General features: G+C 52.1%; 1 protein-coding gene across 13 annotated transcripts in view; it reads right to left on the bottom strand.

The window, feature by feature from the left end:
• Nucleotides 1–20,691, bottom strand: part of CATSPERG (cation channel sperm associated auxiliary subunit gamma) — a 32,709-nt gene extending 12,018 nt beyond the window's left edge. For 2 of the 13 annotated variants that reach the window (XM_017952406.3, XM_017952407.3), the window contains exons 1-10: nucleotides 19,027–19,927; nucleotides 18,885–18,938; nucleotides 11,668–11,812; nucleotides 11,271–11,397; nucleotides 11,025–11,097; nucleotides 8,718–8,873; nucleotides 5,818–5,989; nucleotides 3,782–3,919; nucleotides 2,098–2,157; nucleotides 1,778–1,897 (exon numbers count right to left, since the gene is read on the bottom strand). In XM_017952406.3, the coding sequence (XP_017807895.1) occupies nucleotides 1,778–1,897; nucleotides 2,098–2,157; nucleotides 3,782–3,919; nucleotides 5,818–5,989; nucleotides 8,718–8,873; nucleotides 11,025–11,097; nucleotides 11,271–11,397; nucleotides 11,668–11,812; nucleotides 18,885–18,938; nucleotides 19,027–19,296 (1,315 nt within the window). In that variant the 5' untranslated portion in view covers nucleotides 19,297–19,927. Of the gene's footprint in view, nucleotides 1–1,777; nucleotides 1,898–2,097; nucleotides 2,158–3,781; nucleotides 3,920–5,817; nucleotides 5,990–8,717; nucleotides 8,874–10,272; nucleotides 10,294–11,024; nucleotides 11,098–11,270; nucleotides 11,398–11,667; nucleotides 11,813–18,884; nucleotides 18,939–19,026; nucleotides 19,932–20,587 lie in introns of those variants that run through there. The other 11 variants (XM_003915469.4, XM_009194372.4, XM_021931060.2 and 8 more) reach the window with 11 other exon arrangements.
• Between the last annotated feature and the right edge of the window lie 718 nt (nucleotides 20,692–21,409).

A 21,409-nucleotide genomic window follows, 5' to 3' on the forward strand; every position in this document is an offset into this window, starting at 1 on the left:
GGGTTCAAGTGATCCTCCCACCTCAGCCTATAGAGTAGCTGGGATTATAGACATGCACCACCACCACGCCCAGCTAATTTTTTGTATTTTCTTTTTTTTCCCAAGATGGAGTCTCCCTCTGTTGCCCAGACTGCAGTGCAATGGCGTGATCTCGGCTCACTGCAACCTCTGCTTCCCAGGTTCAAGCAATTCTTCTGCCTCAGCCTCCCGAGTAGCTAGGTTTACAGGCACCCACCATCATGCCTGACTAATTTTTGTATTTTTAGTAGAGACAGGGTTTCACCATGTTAGCCAGGCTGGTCTTGAACTCCTGACCTTAAGTGATCCCCCCCCAACCCCGCCTCGGCCTCCCAGAGTGCTGGGATTACAGGTGTGAGCCACGGCCCCCTGCCAATTTTTGTATTTTTTTTTTTTTTTTGAGACGGAGTGCAGTGGCCGGATCTCGGCTCACTGCAAGCTCCGCCTCCCAGGTTCACACCATTCTCCTGCCTCAGCCTCCCGAGTAGCTGGGACTACAGGTGCCCACTACTGCACCCGGCTAAATTTTTTGTATTTTTAGTAGAAACCTGGTTTCACTGTGGTCTCGATCTCCTGACCTCGTGATCCACCTGCCTCAACCTCCCAAAGTGCTGGGACTACAGGCATGAGCCACCGCACCCGGCCCAATTTTTGTATTTTTAGTAGAGAGGAGGTTTCACTATGTTGCCTAGGCTGGTCTTGAACTCCTGAGCTCAAGCATTCCACCCACCTTGGTATCCCAGAGTGCCGGGATTACAACAATGAGCCACCACGCCCAGCTCTTTTTTTTTTTCTTTTTGAGACAGGGTCTTGCTCTGTCACCCAGGCAGTGGCATGATCATAGCTCACTGTTGCCTCAACCTCCTGGGCTTATGCCATCCTTCCACCTCAGGTATATTCCAAGTAGCTGGGACTACAGGCGCACCTCCATACTCGGCTACCTTTTTTTGTTTGTTTTTTTAATTTGTAGAGACAGGGTCTTGCTATGTTGCCCCAGGCTGGTCTTGAACTCCTGGCCTCAAGCGATCCTCTGGCCTCAGCCTCCCAAAGTGCTGGTGTGAGTCCCATGCCTAGCCCTTTAGAATTTCTTCATGTGAATTATAAAAAGACACTGCCTCTGAGAGGAAACAGTCCTGTTAAGGCACAGGACCTGTCTCCTCTGACCCCTCGGTTGGGGGTTTTGTGCAGTGCACAGCCTGTACAACTCTACATGGCGGCCCTATTCTCACTGCAGGTAAAATAAAATATCTTTATTGGCTGGGCGCGGTGGCTCAAGCTTGTAATCCCAGCACTTTGGGAGGCCGAGGCGGGCAGATCATGAGGTCGGGAGATCGAGACCATCCTGGCTAACCCGGTGAAACCCCGTCTCTACTAAAAAATACAAAAAAAAAAAAACTAGCCAGGCGAGGTGGCGGGCGCCTGTAGTCCCAACTACTTGGGAGGCTGAGGCAGGAGAATGGCGTGAACCCGGGAGGCAGAGCTTGCAGTGAGCTGAGATCCGGCCACCGCACTCCAGCCTGGGCGACAGAGCTAGACTCCGTTTCAAAAAAAAAAAAAAATCTCTTTATTGTGAGTCACAGAGCCCTTTCAGATCGCCAAGCCTATACCCAGTTCTCCACTGCTACCCCTCATCCAGGAGTGACACAGATAATGTCGCCCTCCCTCTGTCTGCTGGGCACAGATCCCTCAGGATGGGCATGCGGTCCACAGTCTGGGCTCCTGCCCCTTTGCGCCCAGCCCCTTGCATCGCCCTGATTACCTGTGTTGTAGCTGACCACCTGGAAACGTTTACTGGCATTTTGATATTCGCTCTCCACTAGCAGCAGTAGGGTATACTCACCCGCGATGTAGTCAGACCAAATTATGGAGCAGGTGGTAACTGAGAGGGAAAGGGGCAGTCCAGAGCCACCCCAGGGCTCAATGGCCTTGGTCCTGTGCCAGCTGTGCCCCTCCCCATAACTCTCACCCCTCCCTAAGACACTGCCCATTCTTTCCCATGACCCCTGCCACCCTCCCCTGCTCTTCTGCATCCTCAGTCCCCCCAGCCTCCCGCCGCAGACCCATCGGGGGGATTAGTACCTCCTATCTCCTCGCACACAGACCACTGCCTGGGCAGCATCTCAAAGGACACCTGGCCATCTGCAGAGCAAGGTGGGGTTCATGTTCAGTCCCTCTCCCTCCTGTCTGGCAGCCCATCAAGCCAACTCTGATTGCCCTCCTCATGCCCACCAGCCCCTCAGTCCTTGGGATCTCATTCTCTGGCCTTCCGTCACTCACACCTGGCCTATCAGAGCATGTCTGTCTCTGGTCACAGTCATGACACTGTGGGTCTCATGGCTCAGGTCTGGCCATCAGAACCACAGTGAGCCAATCAGAATTTACTCTGGGACTTGTGTTAGAATTAATGGGAAAGATGCTGTCTTCATTCTCTTGCCATGACTCAGACTAGTAGGTGACTTGAGTCTTAAGCTTTAAGGGGCTACCTTTAACCTTCATGGAGGAATAGCTACCTGAAAATGGACCCAAATTATAGGACCAATAATAATAAACCATTTGTAACACTCACTACGTCGCTAGTACTAAGACCTTTACAAAAACCAACTTATTTAATCTTTATATCAAACCAGTGACCTAGATACTAGTACTACCATTAGTCACATTTTGTAGGTGAAGAAAACGAGATCAGAGAGGTCAAGTTACATATCGAAAGGCACACAGCAAAGGTGTGATGGAGCAGTCTCTCTCTAGAATCTGTGCTATAATTAATTACTATGCTGCACTACCTTACCAAGAGATGGAGTCCTGATGACATACCCTGTGAGCCCCTGGATCCAGCCATACCTGAAGTTGAACCTGAGTCTTTTCATTTATCTAAGTCCACAAATTCTTTATGCTTATTATTATTACTATTATTATTATTAAGACAGTCTCATTCTGTTGCCCAGGCTAGAGTGCAGTGGCATGATCTCAGCTTACTACAACCTCTGCTTCCCAGGTTCAAGGAATTCTAATGCCTCAGCCTCCCAAGTAGCTGGGACTACAGGTGTGTGCCATCATGCTCAGCTGGTTTTTGTATTTTTAGTAGAGATGGGGTTTCTCCATGTTGGGCAGGCTGGTCTCGAACTGACCTCAGGTGATCCACCCACCTCAGCCTCCCAAAGGGCTGGGATTACAGGCATGAGCCACTGTGCCCAGCTGTACTTAAATTATTTTTGAATTGGGCTTCTGCTATTTTTGTTTTTTGGGGGGTGGATTTGTTTGTTTTGAGATGGAGTCTCACTCTGTTGCCCAGGCTGGAGTGCAGTGGCGCAATCTCACCTCACTACAACCTTCATCTCCTGGGTTCAAGTGACTCTCCTGCCTCAGCCTCCTGAATAGCTGGGATTACAGGTACCTGCTACCATGCCCAGCTAATTTTTGTATTTTTAGTAGAGATGGGGTTTCACCATGTTGGCCAGGATGTTCTTGAACTCCTGACCTCAAGTGATCTGCCTGCCTCAGCCTCCCAAAGTGCTGGGATTACAGGCATGAGCCACCGTGCCCAGATCTTCTGCGCTTTAAAACCAAGTACATCATGAAAGATACATAACATACCCCCAAGCCCTACCCCTACAAACGCATCCCTCCACCACCACCATCACCACCCTCAGCCTGTGGGCCCTCCTCAGGGCACATGGTGATGAGTGAGGTCCCAAGGTTAGAATCCTTGGAGGTGAGAGGGTATGGAGGGGTCCCTGGGGCTGCCAGAGGCCCACATCCTTACCTCTGATGGTCCCGAAGTGTACAAAACCCTCATGCTTGCCCGTGGTGAGGGCCATTATGTACTCAGAGCCATTGCTATGGAAATACACAGGGCACAGCTTCTTGATGCACTCGCTGGCCAGGACACGAACCCAGCTGCCTAGGGAAGCCAGCATGGGGCCTCAGATCCAGGTGGTTGGATCTGGGGCCTCCGCCCTCTGCCCCCCGCCCCGCCCAGCCCAGCCCACATTTCCCTGGCTTTAGTGAGCCTGTTATCTGTCCTATGGTGCTGCAGCACCTGTTCAGTGTGGTGTCAGGGAGCACCTGGCAGAAGGCACCCGCTGCCTTTGAGAAAATCCTCCTTTGCTCACACTCTGTCCATGAGGGTCAGATTGGGCTGACACCTCCCTTGCACTCCCTTGGCCACAATGATTACCATGTGACCAAGCTGGCCAAATCAGAGGCAATACCAGCTTGCAATCAGCAACAAGATGCTCTTTTCTGGGGCTACTGAGGGGCATACAAGCCTACAGTTGCTGGGCAGGGGCCGGAGTCACCGTGGCATGCACGAGGAGGTGACTGTCTAACCGTGACAGTGACCCCCTGGTGCAGCCATTCCTGAAACCAACACGCTCCTGGGCTTTTCAGCCATGGAAGCCAATAAACACCTCTTTTCTTTGGCTTAAGCCAATTTGAATTTGGTTCCTCCCACTGTCAAAGTGCCCTAAGAAAGAGAGAAAGCAAAGCTGCTGGGAACACCCATTTACTTATAAGTTACAGTCCAATTTCCAGTGACTCTGGAAGCTGACAGTTCTGAGATGGCGGGAAAAACTAGAAGAAATAGGAGAGCTTTGGCATCTTTTTTTTTTTTTTTTTTTTGAGACGGAGTCTCACTCTGTTGCCCAGGCTGGAGTGCAGTGGCACTATCTCGGCTCACAGCAGCCCCACCTCCTGAGTTCAAGCGATTCTCCTGCCTCAGCCTCCCGAGTAGCTGGGAGTACAGGCACCCGCCACCACACCCAGCTAATTTTTGTATTTTTAACAGAGACGGGGTTTCAACACAGTGGCCAGGCTGGTCTCAAACTCCTGACCTTGTGATCTGCCCGCCTCAGCCTCCCAAAGTGCTGGGATTACAGGTGTGAGCCACCGCACCCAGCTTTTTTTTTTTTTTTTTTAGATGGCATCTCACTCTGTCACCCAGGCTGGAGTGCAGGGGCACAATCTTGGCTCACTGCAACCTCCGCCTCCAGGGTTCAAGCGATTCTCCTGCCTCAGCCTCCCAAGTAGCTGGGACTACAGGCACGTGCCACCATGCCCAGCTAATTTTGCTAATTTTTTGTATTTTTAGTAGAGACGGGGTTTCACCGTGTTGGCCATGCAGGTCTTGAACTCCTGACTTCAAGTGATCCACCCGCCTCAGCCTCCCAGAGTGCTGGGATTACAGGCATGCGCCACCGCGCCCAGCATTTTTCTTTTTTTGAAACAGGGTCTTGCTCTGTCGCCCAGGCTGGAGTGCAGTAGTGTGATCATAGCTCACTGTAGCCTCAAACCCCTGGGCTCATGTGATCCCCCCTCCCATCAGCCTCCTGAGTAGTCTGGCCTCCTGAGCCACTGTGCCTAGCCTCTTTTTTGTCTCCGATGAGTTTCCCTTGAGGCTTTGCCCGTCTGTTTCTCTCTCTCCTCCCGCTCCTTCTGACTTGCCATGCCCCTCTCCCTCTTTCTCCGTCTGGTCTCTCTCGGCATGTCCTTCTGCCACCCTGTGTGGGCACACGCATGTGTCTGCTTCTCTCTACCTCCCTTTACTCTCACACCCCCTCTTCTCACAGTTGCTCACAATTCCCAGGAGGGTCTGGGTGGAAGCCTCATCACAGCAAAAAAAAAAAAAAAAAAAAGAGGGGGGCAAGGGAAGGTCCATTCGGGGTGGGCAGGGGTGGTCGGGGCCTTAGCAAGTTCCTTCCCTGCTGCTTCACCCACAGCAATGCCAGCCCCAGGTACCTTCTGCAGAGGGGTTCACCGGGGTGCCCTCCCCAGGCGTGGGTCCTGCCACAGCCCACTCACCACTGCCACGGTTTCTCTCATAGAGTGTGGTATAGGTGCCTGTGAAATAATAGACCAGCTGGTTCTGCCGAATGAAGAGGGTGCTCTCGGTGGCAACAGTGTCATAGATGGTGGCCGTGAAGCCAGATTGGGGGCAGTAGAAGGAGCCCACCCAGCAACTGTCAATGCTCAGCTGCAGGGGAGCAGAGGCCAATGGTGAGCAGGTGGCCTTGGCCTCAGCCCCCATGTCCTGCCTTGCGGGGAAGCTCCTGCTCTGACAGCTGCCCCAGAGTGCTCTCCCTGCTCACCCTGCAGCAACACCTTGGTAGCCAAACCTCCCCTATATGGACCAGAGAAGCAGGTGACCCAGGCCTGAGCTAGTTCAGGCTTCGTGTGCCCCCTGGAGTTGGGCAGTGCACAGCATGCTCAACGGTCCTTAGCGGTCCTTGTACCCCTGGCTACAGTCAGGGTTATACCTACATAGATACAACACCCCATGCTCTCCCCAAGGGACTTTTTTTTTTTTAAAGGCTGGATCTGGCTCTGTCACCCAGGCTAGAGTGCAGTGGTATGATCACAGCTCACTGCAACTTCAAACTCCTGGGCTCGAACGATCCTCCCACCTCAGTCTCCCGAGTAGTTGGGACGACAGGTGCTCACCGCCATGCCTAGCTAATTTTTTAATTTTTATTTTTGTAGAGGTGAGGTCTCGCTATGTTACCCAGGCTGGTCTTGAACTCCTGGGCTCAAGCAATCCTTCCGCCTCAGCCTCCCGAGTAGCTGGGACTACAGGTGCTTGCCACCACTCCCAGCTAATTAAAATAAATAACTGTGTGGTGAAACCCCGTCTCTACTAAAAATACAAAAAATTAGCTGGACGTGGTGACACGCGCCTGTAATCCCAGCTACTTGGGAGGCTGAGGCAAGAGAATCGCTTGAACCCGGGAGGCAGAGGTTGCAGTGAGCCAAGATTGCACCACTGCACTCCAGCCTGCGTGACAAGAGTGAAACTCCATCTCAAAAAACAAACAAAAAACAGAGGAATGTGGTCCAAGAGATGAGACAAGAAACCCCGTCTCAGTGATACTGTTTGAAATCCTGGGCCAAGCAGAGCCTGAAGTCTTGAATTTTTTGGTCTCGTGAACCAGTAAATTTTCTTCCCCACTTTCAGGAGATGGCTAGCGAAACTCTCAAATCCATTTCCCTATATTTTTTGGTGATTGAATTTAGCTGGGCATGTACCACCCAGTGTCCCCTGCAGTTGGATGTAGACAGGTGACCCCTTCTCACTAGCGGAATGTCAGTGGATGTGAAGCTTGCTTAAAAGAAAATGGCTTGCCCTCTACTTCTTCTCCTCCCCTTTCCCAGTGGCTGCCGTCATACAGAGGTCAACACCTCCAGCCCAGGGGATGGTGAAGTGAGAAAATGGAAGGAACAAGGTTCTTCACCTCTGGACTGTTACGAGAATGAGCAACAGCCAGGTGCGGTGGCTCACACCTGTAATCCCAACACTTTGGGAGGCCAAGGTGGGTAGATCATTTGAGGTCAGGAGTTTGAGACCAGCCTGGCCAACATGGCAAAACCCCATCTCTACTAAAAATACAAAAATTATCCAGGTGCGGTGGTGGGTGCCTCCAATCCCAGCTACTCAAGAGGCTGAGGCAGAAGAATCACCTGAACCCGGGAGGCAGAGGTTGCAGTAAGCCGAGATTGCACCACCGTACTCCAGCCTGGGCAACAGAGCGAGACTCTGTCTCAAAAAAAAAAAAAAAAAGAAAGAAAGAAAAAGAAAAAGTAAAAACGAGCAACAGTCTCTATTTCAGTCATTCTCTTCCAGGGTCTCTTTGTTATAGCATCTATACCTGGACCCCAACCAACAAAGGTGAAGCGAGCTGTGCAGGGGGAGGATCTGTTTCCTGGGGGCAGTGTGGAAGGGAGTGGTGGGGAGAGACAGGAGCAGGGAAGACAGGAGACAATAAGATGAGACCATCAGGGAGAAATCCCCATGGTTAGAGAACAAGAACAAGGCTGCGCATGGTTCTCTGTTCTCTGGGTAAACCAGTTCTCTGGGTAAACCAACCTGGCTTGGCATTCTGACTGTAGCTGCACTAATTCCAACATATTTCTGTCGCTGAAGCCAAAAGATTCTTACTTCAGACACTCCCTCCCTATTATGGGATAATATAGGCTCTCAATGCCTAATAGGAAACTCTTGGGCAGAGATATATATTGCAATGCAGAATTTTCCAGAGTGGAGAAGGTAATGGCACACATATACCATTGGTTATGGAAGCTATTAACCCTTTTTTTTTTTTTGAGACAGGGTCTCGATCTGTCTCCCAGGCTGGAGTGCAATGATATGATCATAGCTCACTGCAGCCTCAAAGTCCCAGGCTCAAGCAATCCTCCTGCCTCAGCCTTCTGAGCAGCTGAGACTACAGACTCATGCCACCACCCCGGCTAAGTTTTGTATTTTTGGTAGCGATGGGGTTTCACTATGTTGTCCAGGCTGGTCTCAAACTCCTGCTCTCAAGTGGTTCTCCTACCTCAGCCTCCCAAAGTGCTGGGATTATAGGCATGAGCCTCTGCACTCAGCTGGAAACTATTAACTTACATCATCCTCACAATAATCCTATGAAGTAAATATAAGTATTACTACCATGTTACAAATGGGAATCTGAGGACCGGGTTGTTGAATGCCAAGTCCAGGGTCAGGCAGCCAGGTGGCGGCAGAACCAGGATTTGAACCTAGGCCTCTGGCTGTAGAATCGTGTGTTTTTTCTTCATGCTATCTGCCTCTCATGGCGACTGATGTGTCTGTGGGGACCTCTTCTAGAGCCCCAGGCCCCCACCCTATTCCAGGGGCTGAGGCCCAGCTCCCTCCAAGAGGCCCCGCCCACCATCTGCCCCACACCGTTCACCTCCACCAGAGAGAAGTCCTTGAAGCTGGTGTCGGTCATCAGGACGTACTTCTCATTGGGAATGCCTCCCAGGATGAGCACAGGTGACTGGTCCACAGTGTGCCACAAGGGCCTCGATGAGATACCCACAAAGTACTGGGGCATCAGGTTGAAGAGCTGCCAGGGAGGGACAGGAGGGACGCCAACACTCCCGCCACTCTCCTGAGGCTCCATCTCATTTAGGTCCAAGGCCTGACCTGGACCCACAAGGCCCCACACAATTTGTCCTTCTCACTTCCTTGACCTCATTCCTTACCATTCTCCCCCTCACCCCCTCTCTCCCAGCCACACGGCCTCTTCTCTGCTTCTCAGACCTCCCAGGCACACGCCCACCTCAGGGCCTCTGCTTCTCCTGATGAAATGCTCTTCCCCTAGTATCCATGCGATTCTCTCCTTGGAAGCTTAAACTTCTCAATGAGGCGTGTTTTTTTTTGTTTTTGTTTGTTTGTTTGTTTGAGACGGAGTCTCGCTCTGTCGCCCAGGCTGGAGTGCAGTGGCTGGATCTCTGCTCACTGCAAATTCCGCCTTCCGGGTTCCCGCCATTCTCCTGCCTCAGCCTCCCGAGTAGCTGGGACTACAGGCGCCCGCCACCTCGCCTGGCTAGTTTTTTGTATTTTTCAGTAGAGACGGGGTTTCACCGGGTTAGCCAGGATGGTCTCGATCTCCTGACCTCGTGATCCGCCCGTCTCGGCCTCCCAAAGTGCTGGGATTACAGGCTTGAGCCACCGCGCCCGGCCAAGGCCTTTCTTGACCATCCTATTAAACATTGCACTCTCCTTCTGCACAGACCCAACTCCCGTTGTCCTGTTCCATTTCTGTCCAGAGCACTTACCACCCTTCACCCTACTACGGAATTCACTTGATTTTCACATTTACCAGTTTGCCAGGTTGCCATCTGTCTCCCCTACTACAGTGTCAGCTCCAGGAGGGCAGAGATTTGGGTCTGTGGGTTCACTGCTGTGTCCCCATGATGCAACAACGTGTGCTCAGTAAGTGCCTGCTGAGTGACAGCATGAATGAATGGGTGAATGCATCGGGATTAAGAATATGGGTATGAGGCCAGGCGTGGTGGCTCACGCCTGTAATCCCAGCACTTTGGGAGGTTGAGGCGGGTGGATCACCTGAGGTCGGGAGTTCGAGACCAGCCTGCCAACATGAAGAAACCCCATCTCTAATAAAAATAAAAATAAAAAATCATTAGCTGGGTGTGGTGACACGTGCCTATAATCCCAGTTACTCAGGAGGCTGAGGTAGGAGAATTGCTTGAACCCGGGAGGCAGAGGTTGCAGTGAGCCGAGATCACACCACTGCACTCCAGCCTGGGCAACAAGAGCGAAACTCTGTCTCAAAAAAAAAAAAAAAAATTTGCATATGGGCATGGGCTGGGCGCAGTGGCTCACACCTGTAATCCTAGCACTTTGGGAGACCGAGGTGGGCGGATCACTTCAGCCAACCCTGGCAACATGATAAAACCCTGCCTCTACTAAAAATACAAAAACTGAGGGGAGAGTATCACCTGAGCCTGACGAGGTCACTCTCCTGCACTCCAGCCTGGATGATAGAGTGAGTCCTCGTCTCTACAAAAAATAAAAAAATTATTAGCCTGGCGTGGTGATGGGCGCCAGTAATCCCAGCTACTTGGGAGGCTGAGGCAGGAGAATTGCTTGAACCCAGGAGGTGGAGGTTGCAATGAGGCGAGATTGTACCACTGCGCTCTAGCCTGGGGGACAGAGCAAGACTCTGGCTCAAAAACAACAATTAACTAATTAATTAAAAAGTTAGCTGGATATGGTGGTACATGCCTGTGGTCCCAGCTACTCGGGAGGCTGAAGTGGGAGTATTGCTTGAGCCCAGGAGCTCAAGTCTACAGTGAGCCATGATTGCAGCACTGCACGCCAGCCTGGATGACAGAGCGAGGCCCTGTTTCAAAAAAAAAAAAAAAAAAACATATATGTGTGTGTGTGTGTGTGTACAGGTATGTACAGGAGTGAGGCAGATAGGCAGATAACTTCAAGACTCCTTCCATGCTGAGGGACTATGGGAAAATGGTTCCATCCCTTTGGGACCTCAGGTTTCTCCTCTTTATAATGGAGTATGTGAGAGTATGTCCCCTCAAAGAGTCACTGGGGAGATTAATGGAATCTTCATGTGGGGCCTGGCATGAAGTTGGTGCTCCCTAAATGGGATCTGCTGCTTATCTGAGAAGTAACCAGGGCGTCAGCGTAAGGCCCAGACCATTGTCTTTTTCCCCTGCCCAGATTCCCTCACCTCATCTCCCACAGTGAATTGGATGTTATTGTCCTGGTTTCTCTTCAGGAAGCCATTCATATTCACCTGGAACCTAGCAGCAGGTGGAGGACAGGCGCAGGTGAGGTCCCAGTGTCAGGGGTTCCACAGCTCGCAGCTGCCTCTCTCCCCATTCTCTCCCTTGGATCTCCCACTGGCTCCTCTGGGGACCCCGGGGTGAGGAGTTCCCCTGGAGTCCACCCCGGCCCCCGGCTTGGGAAAGGATACCTTTCATCTGGAATGAAGGTCCCCAGGCCATTGCTGCTGACGTCCACATGCATGACCACACTGCCATTCTTGATAGGCATGGGCGTGTACCAGCTCATGCTACACACTTCCTCTGCCATGCATGGCTCTGCAGGGAGGCCCTGGGCACTGAAATTGCTGGGGCCTCCCAATGGCCGGTTCCAGGCCCCAGACCACACTGGGATCTCCCCACAACTCCCCATACCCGCCTCCATGCCATGGGTCCCACTGGGGCCTCTGTGTGGCCCCATCTAGGCCATGGAATGTGCTGAGCTCCTGCCCCCCCACATACCCTCCTCAGATCATGGCCCCACGGCGGCCCCCAGCAAACCCCAAACCCCTGCCAGACTGCGACCCCTCCAGCCTCCCCCAGGCCCACCTTTGCTGCGGAAGGGGGCAGCCTCCATCTGGATCTGTAGCTGCTCTATCTTCCAGCGGTAGAAGTTGACTGGCGACTGGAAGGTGACCAGCACCACGGGCTTTAGCCCCGTCAGGTGGCCCATGCGCACCAGGTCCTTAGAGTGCTGAGGGTGAGATGGCCCCACGAGTGTGTCCTTATGGTAGCCTCTGGATGCCCCCTGCCTTGAGCCCACCTCGAACAGCCTGCCTCCTGGGCTGGCCGGGGGCAGCACACTGTCCACCATGTGATGGCCAGAGGACATGGTCTAGGTTTGGGGCTTGGATGGGGGATGGGCCAGCCTAGGAGGGGGCAGAGGGGTAAGGGGCTGTGGAGGGAGTCGGAGGCCTTCCTGGAGGAGATGACTCCAGAGCCAGTGTCTGCAGACAGAATGTGCATGTAGGGAATACATAGGGAAGGACAGCATGGGATGAGCAAAACTGTGCAGGTGGGGGGATGCTGGGAAGGTGGGAGGGATGTGGCACCTAGGGTGCTGCTTTCCACTCCGGGAATTCCCAGTTCCAGCTTAAAAAAAAAAAAAAAAAAATTAGAGAGATGAGGTCTCACTACATTGCCTAGGCTGGTCTTGAACTCCTGGTCTCAAGTGAGCCTCCCACCTTGGCCTCCCAAAGTACTGGCATTAAAGGCGTGAGCCATCTCATCTGGCCCCCAGTCTCACTCTTGAGGTGGGCTTCCACTGTCTCTGCAGCAGACTTTCTGCCACCTATGCAAGTCAGAGGACAGCCAGGTTCTGGGCCTGGAGCTTGGGGTGAGGGTGGGATGGGGTAGTTACACAGGAAGGAACTGAGGATGAGGGTGACAGGGCATGCCTGGACAGCCTCCAAGGGATCTGGGATCCTGGCTGGATAGAAAAGGGTGGGGAGCGCTTAGAGTGGAGATGAGAGAAGAGGAGAAGGATGTTTCAGGCACGCGGACCAGCACCAGTGAAGGCTAAGAGGCGTCCCTGAGAGAAGGCGACACTCAGGCCACCAAGGGGAGGCCTTGGTCGCTGTGGGACCAGGGCGAGGGATTTACCAGATCCAGTCGCCTGTGCACAGCCCTTCATCCAGAGGGCTGACTTTCTTTGCCAGGCTCCTTTTCCTTTTTTTTTTTTTTTTTAAGAAAGAGTCTCACTCTGTCACCCAGGCTAGAGTGCAGTGGCATGATCTCGGCTCACTGCAGGCTCTGTCTCCTGGGTTCAAGTGATTCTCCTGCCTCAGTCTCCTGAGTAGCTGGGACTACACGTGTGCACCACCATGCCCGGCTAATTTTTGTATTTTTAGTAAAGACGAGGTTTCACCATGTTGGCCAGGTTGGTCTTAAACTCCTGACCTCAACTGATCTGCCTGCTTCAGCCTCCCAAAGTGCCAGGATTACAGGCATGAGCCACCATGGCTGGCCTCTTTTTCTTTCTTTGAAAATTGTTTAATTTTTGTAGGGACAGAGTCTACTATGTTGCCTCGGCTGGCTATTTCTGTAATTTATTTATTTCTTTAATTATTTATTTTTTACATGGGACAGGGTCTTGCTATGTTGGCCAGGTTGGTCTTGAACTCTTGGCCTCAAGCAATCCTCCAGCCTTACCCTCCTAAAGTGCTAGGATTACAGTGTAATCCTATAGTGTAAGCCACTGCACTTGGCTTTTTTTTTTTTTTTTTAAAGATAAGGTCTTGCTCTGTTGCCCAGCCTGGAGTGCAGTGGTGCCATCACAGCTCACTGTGACCTCCACCTCTCCCAGACTTCAGCAATCCTCCTGCCTCAGCCTCCCAAACAGCTGGGACTACAGGTAGTGCTACCACACCTGGCTAATTTTCAGATTTATTTATTTTTTTTCAAGATGGAGTTTCGCACTTGTTGCCCAAGCTGGAGTACAATGGCACCATCTCAGTTCACTGCACCCTCCACCTCCCAGGTTCAGGCGATTCTCCTGCCTCAGCCTCCTGAGTAGCTGGGATTACAGGCATGTGCCACCATGCCCAGCTAATTTTTGCATTTTTAGCAGAGATGGGGTTTCACCATGTTGGTCAGGCTGGTCTCGAACTCCTGACCTCAGGTGATCCACCCGCCCTGGCCTCCCAAAGTGCTGGGATTACAGGCGTGAGCCACCATGCCCGGCCCAATTTTTTTATTTTTTTGTAGAGACAGGGTCTCCTATGCTGTCCAGGTTGGTCTTGAATTCTTGGGCTCAAGCAACCTTCTCTCCCCGGCCTCCCAAAGTGCTGGGATTACAGGTATGAGTCACCACACCCAGCACCAGGCTCATTTCAATCCTGTCAACTACACCTGTCCCTGGCCCTGCCTGAGTTCCTATTCGAGGAGGTGGTGCTAGTCGGGCAGGGACCTCCTTCCTGTGAAGATGACAGTAGCCGCTCACACCCTGGTCCTGTCCCCGTCATCTCCTGCCTGGGCAATGCAGCAGCCTCCTCCTCGTCTCCCTGCTCCTGCCCTGCCTCCCAACAACAGGGGGCACCCAGTGAAGCCTGGAATCAGATCCCATCCCTCCTCTGCATAGGGCCCTCTCAGGCTGTGTCTCAGAGTAAAAGCCAAGTCCTCGCCATGGTCAGTCAAGCCTAAAAAACCTTCCCCGTCACCTCCCTGACCTCTCCTCCCGCACTCCCTCTCACTCACTCTGCTCCAGCCACAAAGGCCTCCTCACAGTTTCTAACACATGCTGACCTCTTTCCTACCTCTGGGCCATCGCGCTGGCTCTTCCCTCAGACTAGAATGCTTTGCCTGGCTCTCCTAACAGTCCCCACTTTTCATTGTTTGATCATTCATCATTCATTCATCATTTGATCATTTCTGCTCAAGCCTCTCCAAAGTGACCTTCTCCAACCATCCCCACTAAAACAGTGCCCCCGCTTCTAACAGATCACCTCATTTTATTCTTTGCATTTATTAATAGTACTCTCAGAAAGTCTTTCATGCCAGCCTTAGGCAACATAGTGAGACCCCGTCTAATTGAAAGTTCACTGGTGTGATGGCTCGAGCCTGTAGTCTCTGCTACTTAGGAGGCTGAGGCAGGAGGATCATTTGGGCCCAGGAGGCTGCAATGAGCTATGATCGACCCACTGCACTTCAGCCTGGATGACAGCGCAAGACCCTGTCTCTAAAAAAATAAAATTATTGGCCAGGCGTGGTGGCTCATGCCTGTAATCCCAGCACTTTGGGAGGCCAAGGTGGGCGGATCACTTGAGGTCGGGAGTTCAAGACCAGCCTGACCAACACGGAGAAACCCCATCTCTACTAAAAATACAAAATTAGCCCGGGTGGTGGCGTATGCCTGTAATCTCAGCTAGTTGGGAGGCTGAGGCAGGAGAATGGTGTGAACCCAGGAGGTGGAGCTTGCCATGAGCCGCGATAGTGCCACTGCACTCCAGCCTGGGCAACAAGAGCGAAACTCCGTCTCAAAAAAAAAATATACACACACACACACACACACATATATATATATAAATAATTTCTTTTTTTTTTTTTTTTTTGACGGAGTCTTGCTCTGTCGCCTGCTGGAGTGCAGTGGCGTGATCTTGACTCACTGCAAGCTCCGCCTCCCGGGTTCACACCATTCTCCTGCCTCAGCCTCCTGAGTAGCTGGGACTACAGGCACCTGCCACCACGCCCAGCTAATTTTTTGTAGTTTTAGTAGAGATGGGGTTTCACCGGGTTAGCCAGGATGGTCTTGATCTCCTGACCTTGTGATCCACCCGCTTCGGCCTCCCAAAGTGCTGGGATTATAGGCATGAGCCACTGTGCCTGGCCTATTATTTCATTTTTAATGCATTTACTTGCTGATTATCTGCCTCCCCAGACAACTGAATCCACAAGAAAAACCTGACCATTTTATTCACCATTGTATCATCTGAAATAAAAGGGGGCCCCTAATTCACAGTGGGTGTTGAGTGAACAGAAAAAGGTATTATTTCCACACAGAGCCTTTTCTATGAGCCAGGTACTATGCATGCTTTACACATATTTAATCACTATATCATTATTACCATACCCTTGTTAATGATGAGAAAACTTTGGCACAGACAGGTTAAGTAACTAGCCTGAGAACACAGAGTTATTATGTGCCTGGCTTCAGAGCCCAAACAATTAACTATAGCCAAAACAATCTAGAAAAAGAGGAACAAAGTTGGAGGACTCAAACTTCCCCATTTGAAAACTTACTACAAAGCTACAGTAATTAAAACTGTGTAGGCCGGGCATGGTGGCTCATGCCTGTGTAATCCCAGTACTTTGGGAGGCTGAGGCCAGTGGATCACTTGAGGTCAGGAGTTCGAGACCAGCCTGACCAACATGGTGAAACCCTGTCTCTATTAAAAATACAAAAATTAGCCGGGCGTGGTGGCTCACATCTGTAGTCCCAGCTACTTGGGCAGCTGAGGCAGGAGAATCACTTGAACCCAGAATGCATAGGCTGCAGTGAGCCGAGATCATGCCACTGCACTCCAGCCTGGGTGACAGAGCGAGACTCTGTCTCCAAAAAAAAAAAAAAAAAAAAAAGACTGTGTGGTACTGGCATATGAATAGGCATTAGAGCAATGAATTATTGAGGAAATCAATTCATTTAGAATAGAATTGAGTCCAGAAATAAACACTTATATTTATGTTCAATTGATTTTTGACAAAGGTGCCAAGACAATTCAGTGGGGAAAGAATAATCTCAACAGGCCAGGCACGGTGGCTCACGCCTGTAGTCCCAGCACTTTGGGAGGCCAAGGCAGGTGGATCACCTGAGGTCAGGAGTTTGAGACCAGCCTGGCCAACATGGTGAAACCCTGTCTCTACTAAAATATAAAAATTAGCCAGGCGTGGTGGTGCCTGCCTGTAATTCCTGCTACTCAGGAGGCTGAGGCAGGAGAATCACTTGAACCTGGGAGGTGGAGGTTGCAGTGAGTCAAGATCATGCCACTGCACTCCAGCCTGGGTGGTGGAACGAGACTCCATCTCAAAAAAAAAAAAAAAAAGAATCATCTTACCAAATGGTACTGGGACAACTGGATATGCACATGTAAAAGCTTGGACCTCACAACATATACAAAAAATAACTCAAAATGGATGAAAGACCTAAATGTAAGAGCTAAAACTAAAAATCTCTTAGAAGAAATTATGAGTAAGTCTTCATTGCCTTAGGCAAGGCCTTTGTAAATGACACAAAAAACACAAGCAAAAAAAGAAAAAGAATTGATAAACTGGGCTTCACCAAAATTAAAAACTTTAATTCCTGCTACTCAGGAGGCTGAGGCAGGAGAATCTCTTGAACCCAGGAGGCAGAGACTGCAGTGTGCTGAGATCACGCCACTGCACTCCAGTCTGGGCCACAGAGTGTTAGGAGAAGCTGAGGGAGGGCTTGCATGTCTGACATAATGTAAAAGAGTCTTGGAACATGTCCGGGGTCCAGGGTCTAAAACCCCTTGTGGCCTTCGGAATGCCAAGCCACGTGCTAAAGGGTGGCAGGCTACCCCGACGCACCATAATCTAAGCCCAGGGCATAAAATCCCTCGTGGCTTGGATAGAATCCAGGGCTCGTGGCTCTGGAATGTGGCTAGACTTGCTGGCTTCTTGCTCTTTGTGCTTCCAGGATTGATTGTATCTTGAGTTAAAAGAACCTGCTCTCCATTATCTCCAGTAGCAGAGCAAATGCTAAACCATCACAGCTGTCAATCATGTGCTTAATGCATTGTGCCCTTTTGACCTCCACATTCTCACCACCTGTTTCTTTGTTGGATTACCAGTAAATAGCGTGGGCTCCCAGAGCTCGGGCCTTCGCAGCCTCCATACACTAGCAATGGCTCTTTAGTCCCACTTCTCTCTCTCAAACTGTCTTTTTCTCAATCCTTTGACTCCGCCGGACTTCGTTGCCCCCATGACCTGGTGTTGGGTCTCATCACCCCAACAGCAGAGTGAGACTCCATCTCAAAAATAAATTAATGAATTAATAAAAATAAAGACAGGGGCTAGCTCTGTCACCCAGGCTGGAGTATAGTGGCATGATCACAGCCCCCTGCAGCCTCAACCTCCTAGGTTCATTATGATGCTCCTGCCTTAGCATTTCTACACATGTGAGCCACCATGCCCAGCCAAACTGACCTAGGCTAGTCTTGAACTTCTGGATACAAGCGATCCTCCCATGGTGGTGTGGTGGCACACAACTAGTCCCAGCTATTCAAGAGGCTGATGAAGAAGGTTCACTTGAGCCCAGGAGGTCAAGGCTGCAATGAGCTGTGATTTCGCCATTGCACTCCAGATGGGGTAACAGAGTGAGACCCTGCCTCAAAAAAAAAAAAATAATAATAATAATAATGGTGAATTTTATGGTGTGTGAATTATATATATATATCCTACTCAAAGCTTTAAAAACATGAAACAAGGCCGGGCAAGGTGGCTCACACCTGTAATCCCAGCACTTTGGGAGGCCGAGGCGGGCAGATCACGAGGGTAGAAGATTGAGACCATCCTGGCTAACACGGTGAAACCCCGTCTCTACTAAAAATACAAAAAAGTAGCCGGGCGTGGTGGCGAGCGCCTGTAGTCCCAGCTACTTGGGAGGCTGAGGCAGGAGAATGGTGTGAACCTGGGAGGCGGAGCTTGCAGTGAGCCGAGATGGCGCCACTGAAGTCCAGCCTGGGCTACACAATGAGACTCCACCTCAAAAACACACACACACACACACACACACACACAAATGGAACAAAAAAAGCAGCTTACTTGAGCACCTACTAGGTGCTTGGTGGGTTACTGGGAACTGCACACAGCCTTCTTGAATCCTTACAGCCACCAGGGTTGGATGGGGCTACTACTATTAAAATATTGAGATGTGGGCCAGGCACAGTGGCTCATGCCTGTAATCCCAGCACTTTGGGAGGCTGAGGCAGGTGGGTCACATGAGGTCAGGAGTTTGAGACCAGCCTGGGCAATGCGGTGAAACCCTGTATCTACTAAATACAAAAATTAGCCGCGCATGGTGGCACATGCCTGTAGTCCTAACTACTTGGGAGGCCGAGGCAGGAGAATCGCTTGAACCTGGGAGGCGGAGGTTGCAGTGAGCCGAGATCACGCCACTGCACTCCAGCCTGGGCAATAGAGCAAGACTCCGTCTTAAAAAATAATAATAATAATTAATAAATTAATCAAAATGTTAGAGATGGGAAAACGAAGGCTCATAGAATAAGCCTATCCGTGCTGCACCCACTCACCTTTTCCTCGCAGGAGTAGTTGATCTTCAGGTAGTAAGGGAAGCCCAGGTATTTCTGCAAAGAGAGGTTCGGCCGCATGTTCAGAAATGAGTGGAATGCAGGTTCAAAACCCCTCTGGTTCGCTTGACCCTGGTTCCCTCACCTCCCTCGGGTCGATGGGTGAGTCCACCAGCATGTGAAACAAGTTGCCTACTGTGTCCACGAGCTCTTGCTCAAAGAAGCGGTCGCTCGCACCATTCTCGCCTACCCTCTTAAACTCGTTTAGGACAACCTGCCAGGTGCATTTGTCGAAATCCTTGATCGCCCACAGCCTCCGCGACGCCAGGAGCACTGCCAGCAGGGCCCACAGCACCTGCAGGACCCGGACTCTGGGCCACCGAGGACCGGCAGGGAACATGGCTGGGCCGCACATAATGTGGCTAGAACCTGGAGAACGCAGGCGTCAACACCCACGCAGGACAGCTCTCTGGAGCCCACTTCTAAGACTTCACCTCGCTTCTGCGCCTCGCACAGCCCATGCTCCTGGTCACGCCCCGGCTCTTGCTCCTGGCCCCGCCCCTGCTCTTGCTCCTGGCCCTATCCCCGCACGGACTTTTAGCCCCGCCCCTGCTCTTGTTCCTGGCTCCGCCTCTGCACTTGCTCCTGGGAACCCTCGTGGGGATCGCACCTCTGCTATTGCTCCGGACCCCAGCCCTACTAATGTTTCTGGCCACAATCCTGCTCCTGCGCCTCGTTCCGCCCCGCCTCCAAGTCTCTTCCTTTATCTCCACCTTGCTCCTTGTTTCGCCCCCTCTCTGTATTCCACTCTTGCTCTTCACCTGGTCTTGGTTTCTATTTCTCGCTTTGACAGCCCCTCTCTTGTGTTCCCCCGTCCTGCTCCTGCCTGCGATCGCACCCGTGTACTTCCACCCGGCTCTGCCCCAACTTCTTGCCCTACCCTCGCACTTCTCTTGGTATCGCCCCTTTCTCCTCGCTCGGCGTCTGCCCAGGGGCTGGGTACTGTGCCTGGTCTTGCCCCTCTCCGGGCCCCGCCCCTGCTCTTGCTCTCGGCCCCACCCCTGCTCCTGGCCCCGCCCCTGCTCCCGGCCCGGCCCCTGTTCTTGCTTTCGGCCGGGCTCCTGTTTCTTGCCCAGGGCTTGCTCCTCGCTCTGCTTCCGCTCCCGGCCCCGCCCCTGTTTCTCCACCTGGTCTTTATGGACCCGTCCCTTCCCCGGGTTCTCGGCGATTGGTTCTTCTAGCACCGGCCCCTCGCCCCGTCCCGCCCTCTGGTCACGCCCCTCCTCCTCGCCCTGCCCCTTCTCGATGAAGACTGTCTCTTCGCCTCGGGATCTTTCCTTGCCCTTCGTTGTTTCCTCGCCCCACACCTTCTCCTTCCACGCCGGCCCTAGCTTCTTAGCCGGCACCTTCTTGAGTCTCACCTTCCCCTCGTACCACGACACCTTCTTGACCCACTTCTTACTCTTCCTTCCCATGCCATGAACACCTGCCTGCTTTGTACCCCGACTCTCCTACCCCGCCCCGCCCTTCGCCCTTCACGTTCGGCTCCCCCTTTCCCTCCTCTGCCAGCTCCCACGACTCTCCCCTCTTTCCCCTGCCTCTCCCCTTCTCGCCTCCCCCCTCCCCTCCCCTTCCTAATTCCTCCCCCTCCCCGGCATCCCCCCGCCCCGGGATGGCACCGCTCTTTCTCCCCGGCCCCGTAGTACCAGTCACTTGGTTAAAACCGGTCAACTGTCACTCGGCCGCACCAGTCCCGCCCCTCTTGCCCGGTCTCAAAATGGCCGCCCACACTTCCACAGCCGACTTCCGCCTTTGCAGAGGCACGCCCTCCACTCACGCTGTCTCCAAGGTAACGCGCAAGCCCTAAGACACCTAGGGCCGGGGGCAGTCACAGCACTCAGGGCGCGGGGCCTAGTCGGCAGAGGGTGCTGGAGACAACGTTTATGCCAGGAAGGCCTTCAAGGAGTTTCTATTGGTTGTTCTGGCAGCAAGCACCGTCCCTACTTGTCCTTCTACCCCAATTTTTTTTTTTTTTTTGAGACGGAGTTTCGCTCTTTCACCCAGGCTGGAGTGAAGTGTGAAGTGGCGCGATCTCGGCTCACTGCAACCTCCGCTCCCCCGCTCCGGATTCAAGCGATTCTCCTGCCTCAGCCTCCCGAGTAGCTGGGATTATAGGCTCCCGCCACCACGCCTGGCTAATTTATTTTTTGTATTTTTAGTAGAGACGGGGTTTCCCCGTGTTGGCCAGGCTGGTCCCAACTCCTGACCTCAGGTGATCCACCCACCTCGGCCTGCCAAAGTGCTGGGATTACGGCTTAAAAAAGTGTGGGATTACTCCTTTAAAAAGTGTGGTTTCCTAGAGACCTTGTGAGAGTGAATCGGCTGCTTAGCACCATCCTCTAAAAAACAGGACAAGGACAGCCATCTCCCACGGTTGTGGGAAGTGTGCCTGGCTCAAGTAAAATATTCATTAATTTTCATTTGCATTCTGATGCCTTATAGGTAAGGATTCAGGCCATGACTTTTTG

Source organism: Papio anubis, chromosome 20 (genome assembly GCF_008728515.1).
Source record: "Papio anubis isolate 15944 chromosome 20, Panubis1.0, whole genome shotgun sequence".
NCBI lineage: Eukaryota > Metazoa > Chordata > Mammalia > Primates > Cercopithecidae > Papio > Papio anubis.